This window comes from Periplaneta americana, chromosome 17 (assembly GCF_040183065.1).
Source record: "Periplaneta americana isolate PAMFEO1 chromosome 17, P.americana_PAMFEO1_priV1, whole genome shotgun sequence".
Taxonomy (NCBI): Eukaryota; Metazoa; Arthropoda; class Insecta; order Blattodea; family Blattidae; genus Periplaneta; species Periplaneta americana.
This window is the reverse complement of record NC_091133.1, coordinates 14,718,235-14,742,690: the sequence shown is the minus strand read 5'-3', so window position 1 is coordinate 14,742,690 and position 24,456 is coordinate 14,718,235. Positions and strand designations below refer to the sequence as shown.

The following is a 24,456-nucleotide window of genomic DNA, read 5'->3' as shown; positions in this document are numbered from 1 at the left end:
TCACTTCACCTTTATTTTTGCGACACAAGCCGCAGATGTAAGGGGCGCTTTCTCGGAGCTGGGTCTCGTCCTCCAGCCTGAGGCACACAGCGTCAAAGAAAGTAGGGCAGCTGCCGCAGTCCACGTAATATTGACGTCGTCCGCGGCAACCCCGAAGGCAGCACTGGCCTTTGGTGCGTGTAAACATTGCTGGGCGCCACCGAGATAATAACCCCTCTCGGAGGAGTGTGAAGAGCTCACCATTTCTTACAATCCGACCCTAAGGAGACAAATTCTTCTCAGCCAATGATCCAACCAATTCCTTTTTCTCTTCATGATCAGTTTCAGCATCATTCCTTCTTCATTCACTCTTTTCGATACAGCTTCATTTGTTATTCTGTCTGGCCATTTCACACGCTCCATTCTTCTTCATACCAACATTCCAAATTAATGTCTTTAATTCGCTTTATTCACTTCGAAATGTCCATGTTTCTGCTCCATACAATGCGACACTCGACACAAAGCATTTTATTAGTTTCTTTCTTTGTTCTGTTTCCTGAGGTCCTTCCTTAAATTAAAAATTTAATTACAGTTCACACAAATTGCCACATATGATCTACTCCAACACCATGTGTGTGGAAAGCGTGTTCAATTAGGTTCAAAACGAGCCTTAAGACAATTAGAATATGAGATATTACAGTTAATATGAAACATTGTGCACACTTTAATGAAAATTTATATACATTTTGATAGCTATCTAATTAGAGGAGTTTGGAGACATTAAAAACAAATGGCTATAAAAAGTTTCATAAAAATTGGTGATATGATGATTATTTGTCTCTTTAAACTGTTCGAATTGACGTGGAATGACTCATACCCAGGAATTCTACATACTGCAACATCAATCTATCCATAGAAAGCATTCTCACGTATGAATCTAAAATTGTTTTTATCTATAGTGTAGCTACAGTCTTTGTAAATTTCCTCATTCAGATTCACAGTAAACTATCAATATCCCAGACCTTATTGGAAATTATAATTTTAAACAAAAATCTAATATTGTAGCATTCTCTATACGTAAGTTTTCGAATCGCAATTGGAACAAGAGAATTTAATTATTTACACTTCCTAGTGCCTAGTGCTCCACTTCCTCAGCCATATAACTCCCTTTAAGAAAAGTTAGCTCCAACATATATTAATTAGGTGGCTAGAATGAGATACAAGACAATAAGAGTGATATTTGTTTTATGTCCTTATATTGCGACGCGGAAGAGAATACATGTAAAAATGTTATTCAAATCAATTTTCTTGCCTGTAGAATTATATATTGCTCTTACAAGGAATATTGATGCAAGTCAACATTCTTTATAAAAGGGCAAGTATTGAGCATATCGTGTATATTTAATTCCCTTAATTCATAAATTTACAGAGATGTGAGGAATACATATTATGAAATTACAAAACTCAATAACACATATACATACACAATAAATGTTAGTGTACCCTTACTATTCAGAAATTGCACGCAATTATTATACCGAGTCTCATCATAAATACTGTTACAAGTATGTGGCGCAAACTGTACATCCTGTCTCCAGGATATTAAACTGCATTTATGGCGGCCTGTATTCGCAGACATCCAATGTAGAAGCAGCTTGCAATGTCTCGAAAGCCCTACATGTCCAAAATATCGACGTCCAGAATGCTTAGTGATGATCCTGGAGCTTATCGTCAAAGTACTGGCCACTTCCTCACTCTGCAGCTGAAAAAGCAGAAGGTACTGAAGTTATGAAGTCTTCTGCAGAAATATGACAATTGTCATCACAGGACTATCCTCAACCACTGAAGAGATTTTTATCTAGAAAGATGATAAACTTTATGAGTCCGAGTTTTAGGAAACTCGTGAGAGAGCTCGAAAAATTGAGAAGGACCACCACCCTACTTCAGAGGTGATTTTCAGGGGTATGAGTCATACTAATCTAACACAGCTGTACATTTGTGAAAAATGTGTTAACAGCAAGAGTCGAAGTCTATCAAGAAACTGTGTTGGAGACTCTCTTGAAAAGTATGAGCTATAAATTATTTAGAAATAAACAGTGGGGTTCACTCAAATTTTCTGCCTCAGCTCAAAAGTCTAAAATCTACACAGAGGTGGATTTAGCTCATGTTGCTGATTTCATACAATCTCGTGGCAGGCCTTGCACTTGAAAATGTGTTCAGTACTTGAGGGCATTGTCTGTAACTAAAGGCACTTCAACATGAAATACTGAAATGCCTATATGAAGCAATGACAGAATTTCCAACTGAAAGCATCTGTACTGCAATAGCCGAGTGACAGAAAATTTTCATGTATGTGCGTAAGTAGGACGGGCAATTTGGATAAATGACTAACGTATTGCGTGTGAATCATGTGCAGGTATTAGATATTAAATGCAAATTTAAAATCTTCAAGAGCAATTTTTGCTTACTCATATAACTGTATGAAACAGAATTTATCATAAGATGAGCTAAGAATTCTATGAGCAATATCAACGGAAACATAATCTAATACAGAATTCGGTAGAAACAGTTTAGGTATAACGAAAAGTAAACTTGAATTGTTACCGTTTTAATGCCTAAAATTGTGTGTGGTCTCAAGGTTTATTTTCTTTCGAATCTATGGCAACAAACACTGAGCGAATGAACTTCACAATATATCATGGCGAGGAAACATCTTTACACTCATGAATAAAGGCACACATAGAGTCAGCATTTGTGAGGTACACGTCAACTCAGCGTGGCTGCATATTGGGAGAATCCAGTCATCAAGGCCATATAATGCATGTGCAGGTGTCGCTTGAAGTTAGTTTGAATGACGCTTTATCAGAAAGTGGCTGTGGGTTCGTTGTGAGAGAACTGTGTGCTAATAGTCCTCATTCATTAAAAAATATATATATATATATCAGGAAAGAAATTGCTAAACTAACACCTATGTACATGCCAGCTAATACAAAAATAAAAATATTAACACTGTTACAAGCGAACCTAATTCTAGTTGTAGATGCTGCAGTTTCCTAATAAAATGAGCAATCGTCATCAGACGGTTCGAAACTCAAAAATCTTCATTGTGTATGTGTATTAAAACTCCTGGTTTTCCAGCATAAATTTACAAATCATATTAACGTTCGTCTATATGTAAATACTATATATCTACTTTCTACTTTATCCTTATACGTAACACGTACTTCGCAAATGTCAATAGTTCTTTTTACATGCACTTTTTAAATCGTCCTCCACCTCAGCGTACGTGGGAGTCAATCTTGATATGATAAGAATTTGAGAAACACTTTCCGTTGACAACGCATTCGAATGATCTCTTGCCAGTGTTTGTCGAGAAGTCACGCTTGTCAAAAAAAAAAAAGTCTCCACAAACATCGTATTTGAATGCGTGTGAACTTTGTGAAAAGAGGCATGTCCGTTTGAAGGTGCCGATTCTGAGGAACACTTTCGACACATAACTGTCAGTCGACTGGCTTTTCGCCTCTGTGTACGCATGCACGTCGCTTTAAATGTCCTAATAATTGTGAGAAACACTTTCCACACAAGTCACATTTGAATGGCCTTTCGTGCATGTCTGCTAAACACTGCCGACTCTGAGAAACTCTTTCTACACTCCTTCAATTTCAGTGACTTTCGAGTAAATTAATATTTAAATGTCGTTTTAATAGTACTAATTCTGGAAAATACTTTCAAAACACATCGCACTTGAATAGCTCTTCGCCTGTTTGTGTATGCGTCCATGTGTCTATAAAATTGACGATAGGAAAAAACTTTCCACTACACTCGCATTTCAATGGCCCTTGGCCAGTGTGTACACGTGCATGTATTATGTAAAGTGATGATGCTGTGAAACACTTTGCATACACCTCGCATTCAAATCACCTTTCGCCTGTATGTATGCGTGTATGTCTCCTTAATGTTGCCGAATCAGAGAAACACTTTCCACACACTTCACATTTGAACGGTCTTTCCCCTGTGTGAATCCGTGCATGCCGCTTCAAATGACCCGATTCTGTAAAAAGCTTACCACATACCTCGCACTTGAATGGCTTCTCGCCAGTGTGTATGCGAGCATGGGAGTATAAATAAGATGATGCCGAGAAACATTTTCCACACACCTCACATTCGAAAGGCCTTTCGCCAGTGTGAATGTATGTATGCCGCTTTAAATGACTCAATATAGAGAAACACTTTCCACACACCTCGCATTTGAATGGCTTTTCGCCTGTGTGACTACGAACATGTCGCTTTAAATGGCCCGATTCTGTGAAACACTTTCCACACACTTTGCATTTGAATGGCCTTTCGCCTGTGTGCATGCGAGCATGTCTGCATAAATCAGATGATGCTGAGAAACACTTTCCACACAATTCACATTTGAATGGCCTATCTCCTGTGTGTATGCGTGCATGCCTGCTTAATATTGTCGAATCCGAGAAACATTTTCCGCACATATCGCATTTGAATGGCCTTTCGCCTGTGTGAATGCGTGCATGTCGGTTTAAATGTCCCAAGTCTAAGAAACAGCTGCCACACACGTCGCATTTGAATGGTCTTTCGGGAGTGTGAATCCTTACATGTTGCTTTAAGAGCCCGAACTGTGAGAAACACTTTCCGCACACCTCGCATTTGTAGGGCATCTCAGTTGAGTGCGAATGAGTGTGTCTTTTCAAAAGCCATAATTTTCCGAAACACTTTCCGCACATCTCACATTTGTAAGACATCTCTGTTGTGTGCGTTTGAGCGTGTCTTTTCAAAAGCCATGATTTTTCGAAACACTTTCCGCACACCTCGCATTTGTAGGACATCTCTGTTGTGTGCGTAAGAGAGTGTCTTCTCAAAAGCCATGATCTTGCGAAACACTTCCCGCAGACATCGCATTTGAATGACGTTTTTATTGCGTGTATATCAAAATGAAGTTTCATTGATTGCGGCGTTATAAAAACCTCGTTGCATACATTACATTTGATAGAATTACGGCTTTCGTCTCTAATATTTGAACCATCTGGACTGTAGCTACCACACTGCGTCAATTTGTTTTCTTCAAGATCAATGTCGGCGCGTTCTTGTGACACACACTTCTTATCATTCTCAAAAATGCTGAAATGAATATAAAAATTTATTGGTCTCCATAACAATCCACGTGAGGAGATCAAAATATGTCAATAATTATATTTTATGCCATCCTAGCATTATAAACAGCTTGTTACTATATCCGAAATGGTGCATAATTGCCTTATTAAAGCATGAGTGTCAATAAAAACAATGACGTTTTCGCTAATACCGGAATGCTTGCTATCTTACATACTGCTTGGTCGCGCGACGTAACAAGAAATGAAATGCATGACAGAAAAGAAGGTAACGTATCATTTATTTCCAATTTTTAACAATTTTGTATCACTTTTGCGACATCACTTAAAACAGTTCTCTGGTTCGGAGAAACTATATTAACAAAATAAAGGAACATTTGTAACATAACCTGCAAGGTCATACATTTCTCTTTATTCACTGTCAATGCCAGGCGCAACTAATCGATGAGACTTTGTCAGTTATAGATCCCTATTTCATAATTTATTTCCAACAATTTATAATGCTAAGATGCCATAAAGTGTTGTATCCAACTCGTGGATGATCTTACTATGACACTCGTGAAAACTGAAGAACATTCTCTCATGCCATATTTATCAAGATTATCCACTTGTTGCGCAAATAACCTAATATATACTCACAGACAGACACACACATATATCATGTATATACATCAGATAATAACAGAGGCAAATAAACATTTATGCTGGTGCATTGGTTTTTGGAACTTTGTTGGGTTTATTTGGGGCAGTCATTGCATAGGTCGTACCCAGCTCTAGTTTGTAGGTATTGTTGAATTTATATACTATAATATACTATAATTCTGATTTGTTACACTAACCATAATAACTTTACATGGTTATCATAGTTTTATAGAGTACATAAATTTGGATTTCATCTTTATAGACAGTTGCTCATCGGAGTTTGTTCTTCTGTTTGCTAGTTTGTATTTTTGCTTGTGTACTAGTTAGTAAGTATTGTGTTTACGTGCTTCCAAGTGTAATTTTAAATCCGAAACATTGGATTATGAAAAAAATGTAAGTACTTTATTGAAGGACTTGGGGCACGATAGTGATAAGTCACACTCAAATTATAAGTTCAATTAAATCTTGGTTACCATCGTACAGGACAAAGGTTCTCAAACTTTTGAAGAATGTGAGTACCGCCCATATGTAATATTGAGTGAGCAAGCACCTTGAAATCGAACAAGTTTAATAGCCCTATATGAATACGTACATAAACAAAATACATAAATAAACAAATAAATAAATATTGAAAAGACTTACCAGGACAATGATATCCTTAAAATTGAATATTATTTAGAATTTCAGTGACATGTAGGGAGAAGTAGCTTGCAGCGACATGTAAACAATCCTGCAGATATGAATTAGTTAATCGTGATCGTGCTTTATTCTTTATGTATTTCAAAAATGAGAAATTCTTATTTCGCATAGGTAGGTTGTCCCGAACATAGCCTCCCTCTGCTCCACAAAGGCTATGAATTTTTCCTTTTAAAACAAATATTTCAGTTTTATGGAGGACCGGAGCTTTATCAATTCAAATTCTTCAGGAGCAACTATATTATTCTCTTGAATAATCTTGATTTTTCTGATTAAGACCACACTGGATTTAAAGGGGTTTACACCATAAAATACAAGAAGACCTATCAGGTTTTTAAGAAGATACAATGGATGGATAGGAACACTATTCTTTCATACAACGAAGTTTGAATTGAAAAAAGGATGTCTGGAGCATTCATGCTCGCGAGCAGGAAGTGTGTATAATTAAATTCCCACTCATATCAGTTCATGTTTGCATTCAGATCATCGCAAAGGAATAGCCACTTCACAACAGTCGTGCTTGAATCATCGCTACCTATCTTGCTATATTTGTAGGGAGAAACACATAAAACAATTTATTAGGAACCCTCCTTCCGAGTTTGTGAAGAGAGCACATTTACGTTATTTTGGTGTCAAGCTTGAAGATCAAGATCAGCAGTGGGCTTCTCATATTGTATGCAAAACTTACACGGAAAATTTGTGGCAGTGGACAAATGGAAAGAAAAGTACCCATGGTTATTTTGTATTGTTAATATCATAGGCATTAATTGAAATAATAGTGATAAAAGGTCACATATTGATTTACCTTGAGCTATGAGATGTGTGCCTCACTCGGATCTGGTACCTATTCCACCCTTCCATAAGCAATCACAGCTCTCACAACATGAATATTTTATGTCTGCATTTGTGATATAACACAAGGTAAAGAAAGTGACGACAGCGACAGTCATTTTGAAACTTCACATAGTGAAAGCTTTGACCAGAGCCAGATGAGTGAACATAAAGTAACCATTAGTACATTATTAATCTAACAAAACACAATTTCTCAAAATCTGCTAGACAAATACACTGTTTGCTTTCGAAAATTCAATTTAGTAAAATAGATAAAATAGATACTAAATTAAACAAATTACTGCTGACCACTACAGCGAAAATAAAAAGCTCTAGCAGAATAACCTAATGCAACAAAAATATTACATTATATTGTTAAAAATAAATTTCACACACTTTGGATTCAATGGAATAAAGGACTGTAAGATAAAAAATTAATATTTTCACAATTTAAAGCAGTTGTTATGAAATAGATCTTGAAACTACATAACAGTTCTCAAAGACGGTTGTAACTTCACATTGTTCTCAATTTTTATGCAGTTCTTAACAAAGAACTTTACTTTCTTTGCTATACTTTAAAACTTTGTAGTCTGTTTCATAATCAAAGCAGCTATTTAAGATATAGTTGCCTGAATTTCATAATATGAAAATCTGATAGGGGATACAAACTAACAATGCAATGAAATATGAACAGGAATGTGAAATTTGCAGCTAAGCTGTGGCTGCAAAACTAATGCAACCTGAAGTACAGGCCCGCAAAAACAAGTCGCAATTTTCGCAGTGGTGGATAGATAGATAGTGGCGTTTAAGAAGGGCGCGTCAGCAACTATAGCTATTTGCGCCCTTATCTAAAATTGCTCACAAAACATAAAACACAAATAATACAGTAACCAAAGAGCTAAAAACGACAGTAAAAAAACGAGGTACACAAATGCAGTATCAACAAGGTGATACTTAAAATTCATAAAAGTGAGCAGTTCTCAGACCCTAAGTATTATTCAAAACGAACCAGTAAAATAATATAACAAAGGCCGCCAGAGATAAAATGTGTAGCACATTTCAAAACAATTAAATTTTATAAGAGAGGCTATTCGGATGTAAAATGGCCAAAATATAATAAAATGCGAATATAAAACAAATATAACCTCCGGGAGTAAACAGTCTGGAGCTTAAAAAAAAAGGGTCCATAAAAAACTAAATCACCATGTCAAGTTCTGTACTCAATAAAAATCTCAGAATTGCATTTACACAATTAAAATCATTTGCAAGAGCATCATGTAGAGTCGGCCAAATTGCATATTGTCGATGGTCACAATCATATTTCCTGCAATGCAATCAAATATGTTCGACCATAACTGCTACATGACATATCTCATACTCTGGTTGAGATTCGCCATGTAGCAGATGGTCATGTGTCAGACGACAGTGGCCAATCCTCAATCGGGTGAGTAAAACTTCTTCGTGTCATGATGCTATTGTTGACGAATCCCAAACTCGGACAGTATTCTTTATACTTCGTAATTTATTTCCCTTTGGTGCACACCATTCTCCTTCACATTGCCAACATATTCTATATTTCAAGTGATTTTCTATGTCTTGCCACCTCTCGCGCCAATATACCAGAGTGCCATTCATAGTACTATCTTTGGATGCAGCATCTGTGGCCTTATTTCCTGGAATTCCAACATTGTCAGGAATCCACACCACTCCAATCTCAAAGTCAGAGCTTAGGAGTGTGTGGAATAGCTGCTGTGTTCTTACCACAAGGGGATAATCTGAATGGAAAGACTGCAGAGACTGAATGGCACTTAAAGAGTCGCAGAAGATTAGATATCTGCCCAGAGGTTGTCCAATTGCAAACAATAAAGCTTTGTAAAAAGCATACAATTCTGCAGTAAAACCACTGGTACATTCGCTCAAATTACATTTACATATCAGTCCATTTGCAACGAAGGAGCAACCAACACAAACATTTACCCAGGATCCACCACTAAAAACTAAAGAATATTTCAAAAAACGTTATAAAAGTTCACTAAAACGAAGTCTATAAATAAAAGCTGGTGTAAAAAACTTAAAATATCGGCTCAGACTTATATCAAACTTGGGACGTCGCATATACCACGGTGGAGTGGTGGAATACTCCAGTGTGCGAACTGATGGTAGATGCAAGTCGAAGTCAGAGAGCAGTTCATGAAAACGGACACCTGCTGGACGAAGTCTCCATGGATTTTTACTGTATTGGCCGTAAAGAGATGAATGGTGAAAGCACTCGTAACAATTGTGCTCAGGCTGAGATCAGAGCTTATCCGCATATAAGCACAACTAGACATTACGTTGCCGATACAGTGATGGCTCCCCCGCTTCGCAATACAGGCTCTCTATCCAACTTGTTCGGAAGGCCCCTGTAGCAAGTTGTATCCCATGATGATGGATAGTGTCTAAGAGATGTAAATTCGAATTATTTGCTGAGCCATAAATAAAACAGCCATAATCCAGCTTTGATCGGATAAGAGCACGATAAAGACGTAAAAGCATTATGCGGTCTGCACCACAGCGAACCTCTGACAAAAAGCGTAAAATATTTATCGATTTTTCACAACGTCTTCTCAAATCACATATATATGAGACTTCCACGTTAATTTATAATCAAAGATAAGGCCCAAAAATCTCGCAGTGTCTGTATATTGCAACTCCACTTCTTTCAGACGTAGTTCAGGATGTGGATGAAGTCCACGTTGATTGTAGAAGTGAATGCACTATGTTTTTTGAGTGGAGAATTTAAAGCCATTGTGAACAGCCCATTCTCATAGCACGTTGATGACCAGTTGCAACTGTCGACAAATAGATGGGCGATATCAGGAGCTGTAATATAAAGTGAACTCATCAACGTACAACAGAGTAGATACTCGTCCATCTACACAGTGGGCAAGTCCATTGATCGCAATACAGAAAAGAAGAATGCTTAATACACATCCCTGCGGAATGCTGTTTTCTTGGAGATGTTCGTTACAAAGTGTGGTGCCTACTCGAACTCGAAAATAGTGCTCTGTCATGACCTTAGAAATAAACATTGGTACACTGCCACGAAGTCACAAGTCATGCAGAGTTTGCAGAATGCCATACCGCCATGTGGTATCGTAAGCCTTTTCTAGATCAAAGAAGATCACCACAAGATGATCCTTCTTGAGGTAGGCATCTCTAATGGTGGTCTCAAGCCAAACAAGATGGTCTCTGGCGGATCTCTACTTACGAAAACCACATTGGATATTAGATAATCGGTTTTCCGATTCGATTACTCACATCAGGCGTTTAATATAATCTTTTCCATAACCTTCCATACACAGCTGGTGAGACAAATTGGCCTATAACTCCCAGCTAAAGAAGGATTCTTTAGGACTGTGATTACAATGGCGGAATGCCAAACAGAAATATCCCCTCAGTCCAGAACTTGTTGTATATTTTCAGCAGGAAGGATGTGGCAGCTTGTGGGAGATGGCGAAGCATACAGTTATGGATATTATCAGGGCCAGGGGAGGTGTCAGGGGATGTGTCTAGTGCCGTCTCCTGCTCCTCGGATGTGAACGATGCATTATAGTGTTCAGTGTTATCAGATTTAAAATTTAATTTTCGTTTATCTTTAGCCTTTTTAGTTTTACAAATTCTGGGACATAATTCTTTGAGCTGCTTATTTGTGCAAAAGTGGAAGCAAATATTTCAACAATTTCTGTTGTTACGCCATTGTTCAGAAGGTCTGGAATTACAGAACTAAGTTTCCCCATTATTCGACAGACTTTGTCCCAGACGATGGATGTTAGCTGGCACGTTATCTTTGAATCAATTGACGCAGTTTGTTCAGGACGTCTTCTTAGCATCACACACAGTGCGACGAGCCTTGGCTCGAAGACGTTCAAAATGGACAAAATTTTCTTGGGTCAGATGGCACTCAAATTGGCGTAAGGCACGTTTGCAGTTTCGGATTGCATCTCTGCAGGCATCCATCCATAGATAATTCAGCTGACTTTATAACCCCATTTGGTAAATGTTCTATTATGGAGTCCACACTTTCATGTCTGTTATCATCGAATGATATGGACTCCGAAAATCCTACTCATTCCACCTTTTTAATAATCCAGTTTGGAGAGAGATATTCCGCAGGACATAAAGCGGATATACACATTCGGATGGAGTAGTGGTTACTACCATGTAGGTCGTGAATCACAGACCATTCGAAATTCGTGGGCTACAAATGGAGATATCTATTATGGAGTAAGTACCGTAAGTGATGGAAAGGTGTGTTGCTTCGCCTGAATTCAGGGTAATAAGATTCAGACGGGTACATACCTCTGTTATTTTATTTCCTCTGTCATTATCGGAATTTGAGCCCCAAGAGTGGTGGGATGCACTGAAATCCCCCACTAACAGATACGGAGCAGGTACATGTGGCAGGATATGTTCAGTGCCATTAAGTGTGAAAGAAGTTACAGGGGGCATAGAGACACAGACTATTGAAAACAGAATGGTAGGTAAATTTATTGTAGTGGCTAAGCATTGATAAGCAGTGTTAATGTTAATGACAGAGGAAAAGATACTTTGGCGGAGTAAGATGGCACAATCTCCATTGACCCGAACACCAGCAAGACGATCATACTGGAGAACACTGTCTCCTGATATATTCAGGGAGTGTTCAGGACGGAGGTGTGTCTCCTGAAGACATAAAATAGCAGGGTTCTCATGTTAGTTCAATTGTTGTAGTTCTGTATATCTGCTTCGAACAGCATTCACATTCCACTCTAGAATATCAGTCTTCGCAAGGAGCTAAATCATGATGGTGACTTTATAGGTGATTTTCTCTTCTTATCTTTTGTATGACTTGGTGCCCTTGCCTGGGACTGCTTAGTCTTCGACTGTGGCGACTCACTTGCAGTTCGTCCACTCCTGATCGTGACCTTGATAGAGGACGTGATCGTGACCTTGATCGAGGACGTGATCGTGACCTTGATCGAGGACGCGATCGAGACCGTGATCTCGACCCACCAACCGAACTAGGAGTGCGACATTCTGATATTCTACCATGCCTAGAATCTCTTTCTGCTATCACAGTAGCGATCTCCTTAGGGATGTAAGGCCTGACTCAGCAGTCTGAGAGGCAGTGTCTACATACGTCTGGGTTGCGATCTCAATTCGCTTCCCAGGTATATCTGTAAGAGGTGACGTTTGCAGTACAGATGCATAGGACTTTTCCATTGTCTTCTTTTCTTTATCTAAAATACGCTTATGTGCCTCGAAGGACGTAATATTTTCCCGGCCTCAGAGCTCTTGAATTGTCTTCTCCAATATATATTCTGGGTAGCTTTTAGAATTAGAGGCGTGATCCCCAGAACAATTCACACAATGCTCAGCACTGCACCATGGGGAATCCCCATGGTCAGCACAGCTGTTCTTTGCACATATGATATTGTTTGTGCAACGTTTATGCGTATGTCCGAACCTTTGGCACCTAAAGCACTGCATTGGGTTCGGCACATAGGGGAAGGTCGTGTGGTATCAGACACCTTAGAATTATGTTCAAGAAATAACTTATGAATTGAAAAAAATGATTGAAATATCATTTTTACAAAACTTTAATTCTCTACTAAAACACTAAGTTAAGTACACTTTTAAAAATTACAAAAAGAAAAGAGATATTTAAAATTTAACATATTAGTACATTCTTTGTCATTTAGAACTTGGAGGGTGGTATCGGACAGCTACTCGTTTTTAGCACAAAACATATTTCTAAGTGTTAAATCATGTCTTTATCACTTTACAATGATCACACATGTAAAATAGAATATTCCCTTCAAGGTTGGTGCAGTTTTTGTGAGCCATCCTTTACAAACACAGCACTGTATCTTCACTGAAGTCTTCTCCACAAATTATGCATTTGGTCTTTTCTTATTCATTCTCTGCAATGGTTTCCTCGAGAGTTAAAGTTTTTTTTTTTTTTTTTTTTTTTTTTTTACAGTTTTGGTAGTTTTCCTTGTTGCTTTACACTTCTGTCCTTTCATTTATTTTTTTCTTTTGTTTTCCCTCTAAACGTGAACGCTTTTCCTGAAATTGGGCTTTATAAGGTGTTGAAGTCAAGACTTCACTCTGTTCTCGACGCCTTTTACAGTTGTCAAATTTTGTATTTCCATTGCTAGGGAGGGGTGAGATTTTCTCTAATATGTCCTGGGATGTACAAGGACTGGAGATGAACTTCTCAACTTCGGGAGGTAGCGATGAACTGATCCCTGTTGATCCTGACTGTTTTGAAGTGGATGGTTTGTGTAGATCCGACAGTCCAGGTGAAACGCGACTCAGTGTGGGGGATGGTGGGGCTGGAACAGAATCTCGTGCAGGTTCAGGCAAGGATGCATGAAAATTCAAGTCACTGAAAACGTTGCGGTTGAATGGGTAGATTCCAGTACAGTCGAAAGCTGACTGAGCAAGTTCCATTCGACACACCCTGGTCAATGCAGAATTTACCAATCCAGCTATGTCCTTGAGACCAATTTTCAGATTAGGATATTTTCTCATCCATAAAGAGCATGCTTCATTATAAGCATTCTTGAAAGGTTTCATCACAACTCTATCAAGCGGTTGCAATTTGTGGGTAAAATGGGATGGTAGGCTAAGCATGTGAACGTGATGCTTTTTTGCGTACAAAACTACATCCAGGTCCATATGACTGGCATGCCCATCCACAATCAAAAGAACAGAGCTTTTTTCGCATGGATTCACTTTGTCTACAAAACTTTTCATCCATTTGAGGAACCCTTCTTTCGTGATCCACCCACTTGGCTGGCCATCAAAAATACTTCCCACTGGTGCATCTTTTGTTAAGTCATTATCAACTCTCACACGTGGAAAGACAAACAATAGGGGAATGTACTGATCACCGGAAGCATTTATTGAAAGGAGGACAGTAACATTCTTACCCCTCTCTCCAGATGTTAGTTTTCCCACCTGTTGTTTTCCTTTGTGTGACAAAACTTTGTGCTGAGTGTTGCAGACACAAGACACACCAGTCTCATCTGCATTGAATATTCTTGATGGATTGTATGAATATTTCCCCATCAGATCACTTAGCTGATCAAAAAATCTGTGTTTCCTCTCTATTGAAACCTGCTGCCCTCTGTAAACTGGTTGATTCTGCCGTCCTTAAGTTCAGATCTTTATGTCTCTTCATGAATTCGTAATAAAATTCCTTCCCGGCCATCATTTTTGTCGTATTGAAACGATGAACAACTTTCAGTTTCTCTGCAAACTGGTACGCTGGTTTTAAAAACTCATTTTTATTTAGTGGCATGAGCTGGCTGTCTAGTGTCTTTATATGATTGTACAAGTCAGCTTCTTGCTCATCAGTGAAAGTTCTCTGAAAAGTCCCACTATTGGCCGTACATGATTTCAATGGGATCACCTTACCATCTTCAAGAGCTTTAATTCGATCTCCTAAAGTACTTCAGGGTACATTAAAACGAACACTTGCTTCTCTTATTGTCATTTCTTTGTTATGTACTTTATGTACAGCCAATACCATGTTTTCTTCCTCCCATTTTCCTTTATTTTTCCCATTTTTTTCCTGAAATAAAGTGCAGAGCCATTATTATCAATGCATGGATCACGAACTTCACTGTCTGATACCGCCCGCCACTTTATTGTCCGATACCATCTGAATGACGTGCAATAACAAAGAAATGTCTGAAAGGAACAACTTTGAAGTTCAAGGGATTTTAACACTACAGTTATAGAGTAAAATATGTTGTTTTTATCAGTGTGCTTAAAATCTAACTTGACTTACTTTTATTCCAGAAACTTGCTGGCAAATTTAACTCCATGCAGGGCTCACACAACATCAACAACAAAAGGATTAGTTCACATCTGTGGAGTAACGGTCAGCGCGTCTGGCCGCGAAACCAGGTGGCCCGGGTTCGAATCCCGGTCGGGGCAAGTTACCTGGTTGAGGTTTTTTCCGGGGTTTTCCCTCAACACAATACGAGCAAATGCTGGGTAACTTTTGGTGCTGGACCCCGGATTCATTTCACCGGCATTATCACCTTCATATCATTCAGACGCTAAATAACCTAGATGTTGATACAGCGTCGTAAAATAACCCAATAAAAAAAAACAAAACAAAAGGATTAACCACTCACAAACAACGCTACAGCTGGACTAAATGTGGCGAACACATAACTCCAGCATTCAGCCGGACCTGTTAGTTACTTCTGATTCCCGCTTATGGCACCACATGTTTGGTAACTGAGTTTGTCCGATATTAGCCGCTGTCCAATACCACAAGACATTCCCCTACCCACGCACAGGGACACGTTCGTACCCGACAAAGATGTATTATGGCAAGAGAGACGTTTCAAATGTCAGAAAGACTGTGCTCAGGGGTTCAGTCCGTCCATCCCACTTACACAGTAAACGGTAAGCCTTGGACACGAAATGTTCTGCGAGCTCTAGGGACCTCTTAGTCAGGCATACAATCTAAAGAAGCCATATGCACAACTCCTCGCGTGGTGTTCAGCGAGAAGTGTTGCTCAAATCTGATGGGGTATGGCCACAGCAACTTTACTTTCAACAGTGTCTCACTCTGTTTTGTAGATGCAGTCTCGATGAGGAGATTGCCGTTGAGGAGTCGAGTTGCATATGTGACCTTGAAAACGAGTCCATCGAGCGCGCGTCTCAAGTAGAATGGACTAATGTTTTATCATATTACCATCATTTGTACTGTCTTTTGCGATTTTCTGTTTCTTTTGTTGTTTTTGTGGGGGAGAAGAGAAATGCGAGGACATTTTATATTCTTCGCAGTCTGTGCCCATTATGAGGACCCACAGCCCGAGCCCAAGCAACCCACCTCACGCAAGTTATCCTTCAAACTGGATATTATATACCTAATGGCAAATCGTACACCAGAGGCGTGTCGCTGTTTTATTCCCCTACCTCGGGAATAACTGCCCAATGCTGCCCACCCTACACTGAAAACAACCACTGGATTACTCGGCTAACTCCGACTTCGCCCACCAAAGCCGGAGTAATCTGAGACCGCACAGCTTCAGGGGACTTGTGGTTGATTACACTACGACACCCATTAGTCAGCGGTAACACGTCGGACCGATATATCTGCCCTGGCAACCCTCATTGGAACTCTACGTGAGTATACTTGACCTCTGGTCTGGGCTCGGCACCTAAACTTACATATATGGGCAGCATGATGGGTCCACTATTGCTACACTGCTGGGCGCTCTGTCAGGCCACACAATTCACAAGTAGCACTCGAGACCGTCGGATACACTCACGGAGATAGGAAAGATACCCGCTGGTAAGACGGGAGTTATAAGCCTATGAACCTTAACCTAAGAATGAATATAATGAACTAGAAGAGGAAGAAGTACGTAGCCTCAACAGATATTCGTAACAAATCCCGTCATGTAGGCGGACATGGAAAAGAACTAGCAGTGGGGATGGAGAGGAGGAAATGAATGTGATGATGTGGTGAGCATTCTGCATGCAATAGTGGCAGAGAGAGGGAAATATAGTGATGAAAAAAGACGAGAGAATGAAAAGGGCTGGGTGGTGGTAAGTCGATAAATGGGCGAAAACAAGAGCACGAGAGCCACCATTGCACCCCCCAGTCACCAACTTGGAGCAACCCAACTCGACCAGGCAGTAGTGGAAATGTTCAGCATCAAAAAACAACAGACTAGCACAATGCATAGGGATTGCAGTTGCAATAGAAATGTTACCAAAGTAGTGATGTCATCGTAGTCTAAAAGAGATCATGGTTCTCGAAGGACAGAAAAGTAATAAAGCTGCAGTTATAGTGGGATTTGTACTGTTACTTGTCATTGTATTGATAATATTAATGAAACATATCATTTCAGTATCAAGATATATTGAGGCATTAATAAGAATAACCGTCCACACCTGTGGAGTAACGGTCAACGCGTCTGGCCAGGAAACCAGGTGGCCCGGGTTCGAATCCCGGTCGGGGCAAGTTACCTGGTTGAGGTTTTTTCCGGGGTTTTCCCTCAATCCAATACGAGCAAATGCTGGGTAACTTTCGGTGCTGGACCCTGGACTCATTTCACCGGCATTATCACCTTCATTTCATTCAGACGCTAAATAACCTTAGATGTTGATAGAGCGTCGTAAAATAACCCAATAAAATAAAATAAATAAGAATAACCGTACAAATATAGAAGATAAAAAAAAACAGTATCATACAGTATCATACATTATAAAATTTATTTCCTACGTCGTCACTAAATCAATTTCTAAAAGAATGGAAGCAGAAGCGAAACCGGCACAGTACACTTACCTGTCGGTCAAAACTTCATCCTCTTCTGAAGATATTTCCACTTTTGGTTCCTGCTGAACTCTGTCCACATCGAAAAAGTCTTCCTGGAAAAGTGGATAAATAATGAAGAGAGCTTTAACTGACTATATAGGTCATTATTTTCCTATGTGACACACCTTACTACTCAAACCTTGTGATTCCATCTAACTTTTCGGTAAGATTGTAATGAATTTTTTGCACGACAGTTACAGCCACCACTATTGGAAGTTGATTTTACTGAATTCAGAGTTGTAAACCTAGATAGGTATGTTGAAATAATACACATTACTGCTCTAGAGTTGTAACGGAAACCACTGACTTCTATGTCCGCTACAATCCTATAATGCATGTAAAAGTCATATGCAAGAGGCAATGTTAATTAATATACATTATACGCCACAAATCACTGCATTTTAAATGAACTGAACTTCATTTAAGCAATTCAAACTTCACTTAACAAAAGAAATAAAAATTATTTCAATTGAAGACGAAATATTATAAATACACGAATCATTTTTACTCCTTCACATTGAAGTTTATGATGAAGTTTGTACATTTGCCAACTGCTAAACTTCAGTCAGCTGTTATAGTGTAATGTAGATACTGTATATTAATAAATTAAAAACATTTTCAAAATATACTATCGTGCAAAACCTTCTGTACAATACACGTTTATCAAGTGCATTACGAAATCTCAGAAATTGAAAAACTCGCTCCACTCGTTTTTCAAACTTTTCCTTAGTTTTTGTAAAAAGCACTTCCCAACCTTGTATCATAATATACTATTACACGAAACCCAACTGGTTCTCCCAAGTTGCATTGATTTACGTCCTGCACACTTCCATTCTTAAGTTCAGGCTATTTGCTTGCTTTGTAACTCATTGGAATCAAGTTTCAACCTTGAAAATATGTGCATGTCATGTATAAATGGCCTGCAAAATACATAACCAGAATGCTCAAGAATATTTGAAGTAAATAAACAATAAAAAGGTTATATAATGAAACATTAAAATATTTTGCTGTTGGAAGTTTTATTACCTCAAAATGCAGACTCCCTAATACGACTTCTTTTGACATCAGATAACAGAAAATAAAGATTTTGCCACCACCCTTGCAAATTGCTCTTACTCCATGCTACTATAAAATAATTTGTAATGCAGACTGTTCCTGCGGATTCAGAAGATTCATAAACCCAAATGAGTTGAGATGTATTGCGGAAGCTAGTAAAAAAACACTGAAGAGACTGGTTTCGTGACAGACATAGAAATTTGTGGCAGATCAAATGGTGTTAATGGCGATTTTGTAACTGTAAGTCCAGAACATGATAAAAAGTCTCAATATGAAACATGCACTGTGAATCAAATTGCGAGGGGACAGCAGATGAGCTGTTCAACAATGCGACATATTTTCACATAAGTATGCACAACATAATATAACCACCTCTTTTATAAAGATGATAATATTAATAATAATAATAATAATAATAATAATAATAATAATAATATTACTGCTATTACTATTATTATTACTTTTATTGTTATTATTATTCTATTATTATATTCTACAAAATTATTCCTTTTCGTAGTTGGAAGACTTTCAAATCATTTGAGTTTTGTATAAACATTTATCTCTTTGAACGCATCATTAAATGACTAGCATAGTCAGCTACTATGGCTATTTGTGCCCTTATCTAAAATTCTTCACAAATCAGAAACACAATACAATAATCTGAATGCATAAAAGAAGCGTTTTCACGGTTAAAAAGGGGCAAACAAACGCAGTTTCAACAAGGTGATGCATAAAAAAACAAAACAGTGAGCAAATCACAGATCTTATCTGGTAATTAAAAATAAATAATAAAATAATAAAACATATGCCGCCAGAAATAAATTATCTCGCGCATTTCTAAAATGCTCCGAGTAAAAGAACCAAATGTCAAATGTGTTAAAAACATATATAAAACGAATGTAACCTCCAGATGTAAAGGGTCTGGAAGATAAGTAAAACGGATCAATAAAGAATTAAATCACCCTGTCAAATTATGTATTCGATAAAAAAAAAACTCAGAACTGCATTTGTACAATTAAAATCATTTCCAAGAGTGTCACGTAGAGTCGGCCGAATTCCATACCGCCAACAGACACGGTCATATTTTCTACACTGTAATAAAAATTGTTCCACTTATGGTGGCTGAAGTTCGCCACGTAGGAGATGGCCATGCGTCAGATGACAGTGGCCAATCCTCAACTGGAAGAGTTAAACTTCTTCGAGTAGTGACGCTCCTGTGGACGAATCCCAAGTGCAAACTGTATTCTTTATTCTTCATAATTTATTTCCCACTTGAGCAGACCATTCTCCTTCCCATTGCAACCATAAAGTATGTTTCAGGTACTTTTCAATATCTTGCCACAACTCACGCCAATACAACTCAGACCCAATCATAGCACCATCCCTTGCTGCAGCATCCACTGCCTCATTTCCAGGAATGCCAACATGACCAGGAGTCCACACAACTCCAAGAGTGTGGAAAAGTTCCTGGGTTCTCAACACAAGCAGATCATCAGAAGTCAAATGTTGCAGGGACAGAATGGCGCTTAAAGAGTCTCAGCAGATAAGGAATCTGCCCCGGGGTTGTCTAATTAAAAACAAAAAAGGTCTATAAAAAAGCATATACTTCTGCGGTAAAATCACTAATGTACTGACTCAATTTCTACTTAAACATATGTCCATTTGGAACAAAGGAACAACCAACACAATCGTTTAATCGAGATCTGTTAGTAAAAATTAATGAATAATTTGGAAACTGTGACAAAAGTTCATTAAAACGAAGTCTATGATCAAAAGCTGGTGTAAAATTCTTAAAACTTAGGTTCAGACTTACATCAAACATGGGACGTCGCATAATCAATGGTGGAGTGGTCGTATATTTCAGTGTGCGAATGGTTGGCAGGTGGATATCGAGCTCAGAGAGTAGTTCACGAAACCGCACAACTGCTGGACGAAGTCTCCGTGGATTTTCACTGTAGCTGCCATCACAGATGGTAAAAAGAGTCGAAAGAATTGTGCTCTGGCTGTGAGCGGAGCTTAACAGCATACGAGCACCACAACAAGACATTACTTCACCGATACAGTGATGGCTCCCTCGCTTCGCAATACAGGATCACTATCTGACTCGTTCAGAAGGCCCCTGTAGCGAGTCGCATCCCATGATGATGGATAGAGTCTAAGACACGTAATTTGGATTTATTTGCTAAGCCATAATGCAGCTTCTACCGGATAAGAGCACGATAAAGACGTAAAAACACTATGCGGTCTGTACCCCAGGGAACCCCTGACAAAAGGCGTATTTAACGATTTTTCACAACGCCTCCTCAAATCACGTATATGTTCCCCCCCCCCCCCCCAGTTAATTTATTATCTAAGATAAGGCGCAAAATTCTCGCAGTGCTTGTATATTGCAACTCCACTCCATTAAGACGCAGTTCAGGATGTGGATAAAGTCCACGATGGTTATAGAAGTGGACACACTGCATTTTTTAGAGTGGAAAATTTAAAACAACTGTGAAGAGCCCTTTCTAATAGCACGTTGATGACCAGTTGCAGCTGTCGACTGAAGGATGGAAGATATCGGAAGCTGTAATATACACTGAAGTCATCAACGTACAAAAGAGAAGATACTCGATCAGCCAAACAGTGGGCAATTCCATTGATCGCAATGCAGAAAAGAATGCTTACTACAGACCCCTGCAGAACACCGTTTTCTTGGAGATGTTCGTTAGAAAGTGTGGTGCCTACCGAAAATCGAAAATACTGCTCTGCCATGAACTTCGCAATAAATGTTGGTAGACCACCAAGAAGTCCCCAATCATGCAGAGTTTGCAAAATCCCATACTGCCATGTGGTATCATAAGCCTTTTCTAGATCAAAGAAGACAGCCACAAGATGTTCCTTCTAGAGGAAAGCATCTCTAATGGCGGTCTCCAGCCGAACAAGATGGTCTGCAGCGGATCTGTGCTTATGGAAACCACTTTGCAAATTAGATAATCAGTTTTCCGATTCGAGTACCCACAGCAGAGGTTTGCTTATCATCATTTCCATAACCTTACATACGCAGCTGGTCAGACAAATTGGCCTATAACTGCCAAATAAAGAAGGGTCCTTTCCCGGTTTCTGGACTGGGATTACAATGGCGGAAAGCCAAGCACATGGAAATACACACTCAGTCCAGAATCTGTTGTATATTGAGAGAAGAAAGGATTTTCCAGATGGCGGAAGATGGCGCAGCATGCGGTTATGGGTATTGTCAGGACTATGGGATGTGTCAGGGGATGTGTCTAGTGCTGCCTCCAGCTCCTCGGATGTGAATGGTGCATTGCAGTCTTCAGTGCTATCAGATTTAAAATTTAGGTTCTGCTTTTCTGCAGCATCTTTGATTTTGAGATATTCTGGGTCATAATTATTTGAGCTGCTTATTTGTGCAGAAGTGGTAGCAAATATTTCAGAAATTTCTATGGGACTGGTGGTCGTTACTCCATTATTCAGAAGGCCTGGAATTACAGAACTACGTTTCCCCATTATTCGACGGACTTTGTCACAGACGATGTTAGATGGAACATTATATTTCATTGAGTGGACGTAGTTTGTCTTCTTAGCATTGCACGCATTTGGATGGGGTAGTGGTCACTACCATGTAGGTCATGAATCACAGAGCATTCGAAATGCGTGGAGAAAACTGGGCTACAAATGGCGATATCTATCATGGAGTATACACTGTATGCCAAGGAGAGGTGTGTTGCTTCCCCTGAATTCAGGGTAACGAGATTTAGACAGGTACATACCTCTGCTATTTTATTTCCTCTGTCATCATCGGAATTTGAGCCCCAAGAGTGGTGGGATGCATTGAAATCCCCCACTACCAGATATGGAGTAGGAACCTGCAACAGGATATGTTCAATTTCATTTACTGTAAAAAGAGTTCATGGGGACATGAAGAGACAGACTATTGAAAAATGAATGGTAGGTACATTTATTGTAGCGCTTATGAATTGATGTGGAGTGTTAATGTTGACAACAGAGGAAAAGATGATTTGGCGGAGTAGGATGGCACAACCTCCATTGGCCCGAATACCATCAAGATGATAGTATTGGTGACCACTGTATCCTAATATATTCAGGGAGTGTTCAGGTCGGAGGTGTGTCTCCTGTAGACATAAAATAACAGGGTTACCAGGTTAGGTCAATTGTTGTAGTTCTGTATATATACAGCTTACACCATTCACATTGCACTTTACAGGTGATTTTCTCTTCTTATCTTTTCTATTATTTGGTGCCATTGACTGAGACTGTTTAGCCTTCGACTGTGAGGATTCACTCGCAGATCGTCGCACACCTGATTGTGATCTTGATCGAGGACGTGATCGAGACCGTGATCTCAACCAGTCATCCGAACAAGGAGTGCGACGTAGCGGCGATCTACGAGGCCTTGAATCTTTCTCTGTCGCGACCTTCGAGCATTAAAGTAAATAGAGAGGGCGTTCAATACTACTCTACTGTATGAAAGTGGCACCAAAATAACAGCTCTCTCAGATCAGCTGATCTCGGGCAAAACATTACACAGTATGCTGTATGTATAAGCAGTTTATTACAATGATTGTGGATATGACAGCATATCCTAGAATGTATTAAGATAAAAAAATGTTTCGGTAGATCCTAATTGAACAAGTGTCTTGTTTTAATGGCTTGTTTTATAATAAAACATGAAATAACTTAAAGATAAGCCTGCTATAAGTGTCTTATGAACATATAGGATACTTTTACTGTCGACGTTTTAGTAAGGAAATTGAAGTTAGAAGTTACTGAAAATGTATTAAGTAAGACTGAAACGAAGGAGTTGACAAAAGAAAGGACACTATTGTTTTTAAGAAATTTTTAATCATGGCAATTTCTTTACGACATTTGACAGTACTTTGCATTTCTTAGTAGTCTGACAAGTACTCTTCATAGGTTATATAACTTTTATTGATCTGAAAACTGTAATAGTCTGAGAAAGTTGTGTCTTATAGAAATATTAAATATAATAGCTTTGATTTTCTGATTAACATCTTGACGGCTCTACCGAGCCTTATATTCTAGAAATTATTCATAAGTTCGGCAAGTTTATTTACTAGTAAAACTGGAATATAGGCCTACCGTGTGTTAATACTTTAATTCGCAGATTAATAAAAAATATAGTTATGTAATCCCATAAAAAGGAATAGGTCACAAACTGGCAGCTACTTATACAAAGAGTAATGGGGAAAGAACTTGATTTTTCGCTCTTTAGCATAAAATGAATGTTTGAAAAAATGTAACGAAACATGTTAACCCATTATGTTTCAGAGTTTTAAAATTCCCTTGGTAATTATACGTAGGTAACAATGAAACTGGATGTCTTGTAAATTATAATTAAATCCTCGCAATAGACCTTATAACTAAATATATAAAATGATGATAATAATAATAATAATAATAATAATAATAATAATAATAATAATAATAATAATAATAATAATAGGCTAGGTAGTGTTAAAATGAACGCTTACAAATGAAATCCTGACACAATAATTATTTATATAAAAACTAGAGGAATATAATATTTCTACGTTATGTCACATAAATTGGATATTTATACTGGAATAAAAACAATTTAAATAACAGTGTAGGCTTAACATTTTTTTTATTTTTATACACTATATTCTGGTTTTGTTTCAAACCTGGATAAAACTGCTCTTGAATCAATTCATGTCCTTATAAATTATCTATGTTTTTTACCCATAG

At 38.5% G+C, this 24,456-nt stretch overlaps 1 protein-coding gene across 7 annotated transcripts in view; it reads right to left on the bottom strand.

Moving 5' to 3' along the window:
• Positions 1-626: 626 nt before the first annotated feature.
• LOC138693168 (zinc finger protein 708-like) overlaps positions 627-24,456 on the bottom strand; it is a 45,253-nt gene continuing 21,423 nt past the window's right edge. For 3 of the 7 annotated variants that reach the window (XM_069816873.1, XM_069816872.1, XM_069816874.1), the window contains 3 exons: positions 22,479-22,574; positions 17,623-17,705; positions 627-5,118 (listed from right to left, as the gene is read on the bottom strand). In XM_069816873.1, the coding sequence (XP_069672974.1) occupies positions 3,897-5,118; positions 17,623-17,705; positions 22,479-22,574 (1,401 nt within the window). In that variant the 3' untranslated portion in view covers positions 627-3,896. The remainder of the gene's footprint in view (positions 5,119-17,622; positions 17,706-22,478; positions 22,575-24,456) is intronic. The other 4 variants (XM_069816876.1, XM_069816875.1, XM_069816877.1 and 1 more) reach the window with 2 other exon arrangements.